Source organism: Monoraphidium neglectum, assembly GCF_000611645.1.
Source record: "Monoraphidium neglectum strain SAG 48.87 unplaced genomic scaffold scaffold02527, whole genome shotgun sequence".
Taxonomy (NCBI): domain Eukaryota; kingdom Viridiplantae; phylum Chlorophyta; class Chlorophyceae; order Sphaeropleales; family Selenastraceae; genus Monoraphidium; species Monoraphidium neglectum.
Window position 1 is genome coordinate 3828 of NW_014011101.1, and position 5202 is coordinate 9029.

At 66.9% G+C, this 5202-nt stretch overlaps 2 protein-coding genes across 2 annotated transcripts in view; both read left to right on the top strand.

The window, feature by feature from the left end:
• The window catches only part of MNEG_10953 (hypothetical protein), a gene marked incomplete at both ends in the record, with an annotated part of 5162 nt that extends 3247 nt beyond the window's left edge, over positions 1-1915 (top strand). Inside the window, 5 exons of the mRNA XM_014040574.1 lie at positions 87-189; positions 564-698; positions 858-980; positions 1236-1331; positions 1624-1915. Coding sequence (XP_013896028.1) covers positions 87-189; positions 564-698; positions 858-980; positions 1236-1331; positions 1624-1915 — 749 coding nt within the window. The remainder of the gene's footprint in view (positions 1-86; positions 190-563; positions 699-857; positions 981-1235; positions 1332-1623) is intronic.
• A 1341-nt stretch (positions 1916-3256) lies between these two features.
• MNEG_10954 (hypothetical protein) lies at positions 3257-5165 on the top strand (the record flags this gene model as incomplete). Its single annotated transcript, XM_014040575.1, has 5 exons — positions 3257-3379; positions 3503-3703; positions 4177-4557; positions 4754-4813; positions 5136-5165. 5 exons carry the CDS (start codon positions 3257-3259, stop codon positions 5163-5165), a joined length of 795 nt encoding a protein of 264 aa, XP_013896029.1.
• Between the last annotated feature and the right edge of the window lie 37 nt (positions 5166-5202).

The window sequence follows — 5202 nt, forward strand, 5'->3', positions numbered from 1 at the left end:
CACCAACCCCCGCCCCACCCCCACACAATCCATCTTCCCCGACCTTCCACAACCGCGTCCGCGCCCCCTCTGGTAATTGGGCGCAGATCTGACGGCGTTCCAGCTGCGGGACGTACTGCTGGCGCTGGACCCGCTGGACAGGGACTGGGTGGCGCGCGTCAACGCGGCAGAGGCCGAGTTCTGGCGCAGGTCCGCGCGCCCGGACACCGATTCAGCACGCGAAGACGCGCCCGCGTGCGCGCGGCTGTAGACGCGGCGCGCCGAGCCGGCCGCGCCGGCGGGTGCCCTCGCGTGGCAGACCCCTTCGAGACGGGCGGGGCACAAAGGGGCTGGCTGCGCGGCCAGTCTGGAGCCGTCCCCGGCCTTTTGCCTCTTCTCCTCCCCTTCACCCACGCGCGCGCTGCCGGCGGGCGCCTTGCTCGAATTATTGCCGCGGGTGCTGCCACATCGAACATGATCCCGCAGCCGCCCCAGCTGCCCTGCTCGGCTGCGGGCCAAGTCTTCAGGCGCCAAGCTGACGGCAATAATTTGCAATTTTTGGTTCTTTCTTCCCCTCCCTCCAGGAGCGCCGGCACCCGCGTGGGGCTGGCTGATGAGATCCTCGGGTTCGACTGCGGCGGGCAGCAGTGGGTGCTGGAGGTCGCCTTCCCAGTCGGCCGCCTATCTCGCATCGGCGGCTGGGGCGCCGGACCGCCAAAGTGGGTGGCGCCAGCCCGTCTACGCCGCTCAAGGGAGGGGGGGAAGGGGAAGAGCCTCGGGCTGCACTTGTGCGCCGTAATCCGTGCCGCTGTTGACCTGCGCACCTCGCCGTTGAAACCAGACTGCCTTCCCCCTGGGCCCGCCCGCGGAAACCGCAGGGACATATCCTACATGAAGGATCTCCTGGAAGAGATCAGGAGATCCGAGATCGCCGCGCCCTGCCCGATCGAGCAGCGGTGGACGGCGGCCAGCAGCAGCCCCATGAGCCCCGCGGCCGCCACGTGTGTAGCGCCGCCCCCGCGAGCGATCGGCTTCTGTCGTTTTGGGTGGCTCCGGGCGCGCGGGTCGACTGCAACTGCACGCATGCGGGGCTAAAGCGCGCTTGCCTGGCGAACCGCCCCTTCGTCGCTGCTCGCCCCGCGCCCGCCGCTTGCGGACCCCAGCCCCCACACTTTTCGCATTCACCAACACCCCCCGGCCTCTTCCCCCACTGATCGCACACAAACATGATCGTGTACATGTGTGTATTTACTCAGCCCCGGCGGGGGTGCGGATGAGGTGCACAGCTGGGTGGGCGTCATTATGTACTTACCAACAGACGACGAGAGCCAACGCGCCAAAATCACCGCCGCGTGAGTGGCAGCCGCGCGATCGCGCGTGCGCCCCCGCGCTCCTTGGTTGCCGCCCCCGTTATCTCGGGCTGTGGCGCTCGCGGCGGGGTCGGCCGCCGCTGCTCTGCTGCGTCGCTCGCGGGCCGCCTGTCGGGCCCGATGGAACCATGCTGCGGCCCCCCGCTTGCCCTCAACCTCAACCCACAACACACGCCCCTCGCGGCGTCGCCGCAGACCCCTGCAGTTCACCGATGCACGCCTGCAACCCCTTGCCGCGCCCGGCCCGGCCGCCCCGTACCGCCCGCCCCCGCAGATTCAAGCGGTACGCGGCCCTGGTCGAGGACCGCCTGATGCCGCGGTACGGCGCCAGCTGGCACTGGGCCAAGATCGAGCCGCCGACCGACGGCGGCGACGCGGCGGCCGCCGCGGCGCGGCTGGCGCACATGCAGGCGGCGCTGGCGGCGAGGTTCCCTCTGGACGAGCTTAATGCGGCGCGGGCGCGGCTCGACCCGAAGAATATCCTGGCCAACAACATGTTCGACACCCTGCTGGGACGGCCGGGCGGCGCGGCCCAGGCGGCGGCGGCGGCGGTGGCGAAGCCGTGATGGGCGGGTGGGTGGTGCACCCGCCGTCTTGCCGGCTGGTGTCGGGTGTTTGGACGCGCGCTCGCTCGAGGCGTTGCGGGCGGGGTTGCGTGTGCTGCAACGGGTTGGCGCCGCGGCTGCTTTTCAAGTTGATATGTAAATGGTGCGTGCTGCCCTCTTCCCGGTGCATAAGTGATGCCATCCACAATTGGCAGGGCATGAGCCTAGACTCATGCAATGCCATGAAGAGCTGCGCAGCGGGCGGGCGAGCGGACGGGTGCAGAGGGTCTGCGGTGGCTGGTGGGCCCTGGAATGGGCAGCAATGTGCGTGTGGCGCGCCGCGCCGCGTGCCACGCCTGGCCTCGGCAAGGCCATCACCAAGGATCACTGGTGGGTAACAGCTCGAGCTGCAACACTGAGTGACGTTTCACAGTTGTTGACTCGTTCGCCCCTGCGAGCGTGACTGTTGTGGGTAGGCTAAAGCTGCAGACGCTGCCACAGTATTGTGAGACCTTCCTACACTGCTACATTGCATCCCGTAATCGAGCAGACGGTGAGCGCCAAGGTTCCGACTTCCTACAAAACAGCTCAGCACGGGTTCGGGTGGCGACGCAGATGGGATCTCTTACTAGCAGCTAGGCCTGGCAAGGCGAAGGAGATGCAGGGGCTGGACGAGGACTTGTCAAGCCTGGGCCTTGACGGTGAGCACGCTGACATGGCTCGGGGGCCGAAACCGGTGTATAAAAGCGGATTGTTCGAGACTCTTTTGTCGGGATCGTACCAGAGCGGGGACGGGGCTCGCGGTTTGCTTTCATCACTATGTGTTGTAGTCGGTCTGCTGGAGGGTGAGCGCTGCGCTGAGCGCTGCTGGGGCGATCAGCAGCAAGTGTAGAGGCTCTGACTTATATTTGTAGCCGATCAGTGCTGGTTTTTGGATCAAAGGCGAGGAATGGGTGTCACCCCTGATCATCAAACTGGAGGCGGAGACAAACCGTAACGGGGTTCAGGGCCTTCAAAACCCACGGTAACCCTTATTGACTCTAGATCACGGCTGCTGTCGCGGTCTACACGCCGCGGTAGAACGGCGCGACGCCCAGCAATGGTGCATGCCTGCCGCCATCTCCCCGCCAACAACTCCCCATCGCAGGGCGGCGTGCCAGCCACTCATCCGGTCCTGCACACAGCAACCTCTATGTGAACAACCTGCCGCATGGTGCCACGGAGCAACAGGTATGCCATTGTACCACTGATGGCACCCAAACACCTGCAGCTCTGGTTGCTGGCCTGCCCCAGCACCTGATCTCTCCGCCTCAATGCTGCAGTGTCATCGAGCCCAAGCGCACGCACATCATTTGCGCCCCAATGCCACAGGTTGAGTCCCTATTTCGGTCTTATGGGGACGTCGTGTCCACGCGCCTCGTGCGTGCGTCGCGGCTGGGCGGCGCCACCAAGACTTTCGCCTTTGTGAAGCTGGGAGACGTGCAGGTGCGCCACCAACAGGCTGCGCTGCAGCAGGGATTTTATGTCCAGCCCACGCACTGTGTGCGCACTGCTCTCTTCTCCGCCTCCTCCTTCACCTCGCCCCCACCTGTCACGCCGCACCCGCAGCAAGCGATGGCAGCCATACGGGCGCTCAACCAGACGCCGTGCGGCGGCCTTGGGCTGTTAGAGGTCAAATTTGCGGACGCTGACGCCGGCGACCGCAACCCCGAGCTGCGGGCGCCGCCCAGCGATAACGTCTACGCCAAGAACCTGCCGGGCAGCTACTCGGAAGACGACCTGCGGGCACTGTTCGCGCAATATGGGGACGTTCTGGAGAGCAAACTGCTGCATCGTGGGGACACCACACAGGAGCGCGGGTGCATGCGGGTCCATTTGGCTTGCATGCGGCTGCATGCTTGCATGAGGCCGCAAACGGCCGCATGCAGCAGCGCGGAGGCCGCATGCAGCCGCGTGCGGCTTGCATGCAGCTGCATGCGGCTTTTGGCAAGCCGCATGCAGATGTGCGGCTTGCATGCTGGCTGCGCCCAAGCCGCATTTCAGCCGCATGCAGACTCAAGGCAGGGACGTGCGAGCGCATGCGCTGTAGTCGCCGGCACAGATTGCCGGCACGCTCGCTTGCATGCCGGCCGGCCGGCGGCAGTTGGCGCCGTTGCGGGCATCCTGTGCGCGCTGACCGCACGGCCAGCGTCGACATTGTCCGCGCCTGGGAGGTCCTGATATCCAATGCCTCTTGACTGACTGTTGTCGGCCCCTGCCTGCACTCGCCGCCGCCCCTGCAGGGCGCAGGCGCGCTGGTGCGGCTCGGCTCGGTGGCGGACGCGCAGCGCGCCATCGCGGCGCTGCACAACCAGCGGCTGCCAGACTCCAAGGCGCCGCTGGTGGTGCGCTTCGCCGACAGTGCCGACCACAAAGCCAAAAAGGCCGCTCGGATGGGCCGCGCCTACAACCGCTGGGCCGCCTCCGTCGGCGCCGGCGGCGGCGGCGGCGGCGCCGACCGGGGGCGGCGGCCCAGCAACCTGGCAAGGTACGCCAGCGGCAGTGTCGGGAGCGGCAGCGACTTGGGGGAGGTGCTCGGCGGCGCCGTGCCCGGCTTCGGCGGCGGGGGCTTCGGCGTGCGCGAGCGGGACAGCAGCATCTACATCAAGTATCTTCCGGAGGAGGTGAGGTTTCCGGGAATGGGGGCAAGCGACGCGGGGGAGCGGCAGGAGCAACGGCACCGGGGGTGCGGCAAGCGGGGACGCTTTGGTGCGTCATGAAAGTGGTGTTGCTCACGGATGTTGCCGCGTCGCGGTGCGCAATCAAGGCTGGCACCCCCCTTTTCCCTTCCCCTGCTCATCATATGTGAATTGGCTCCAGACCGACAAGCTCTTTCTGTATGAGAAGTTTGCTCCCTTCGGCGCGGTGCACAGCGTCAAGGTGTGGAGGGGCCCAGGGCGCTCCTCACCGCGGCAGACTTTGGGCGGCCGCCGCTGCCGCTGCGCACCGTGCCACACGCGCCTGCATGCACCCACGCCGGCCCCGCCGGCAGCGCGCGCGCCGCTGCTCCTGCCAACAAAGCTTGACCAGACCCGCGCGCATGCATGACCCGAGCCCCTGCCGCGACGTTCGAACGCCGCGCTTCCGCTGGCGCCCCTGTTGCCGACCCACCCAACTCCACTCCCAAAACCCCTCCAGGTCATGCAAGACGAGGCGACTGGCCTCTGCAAGGGCGTCGGCTTCGTGAACTATCTTGAGGCAGAGGCGGCGCTGCGCGCTGTGCGTGCTATGAACAATTGCCTGGTCGGCAGCAGGCGCCTCCACGTGAC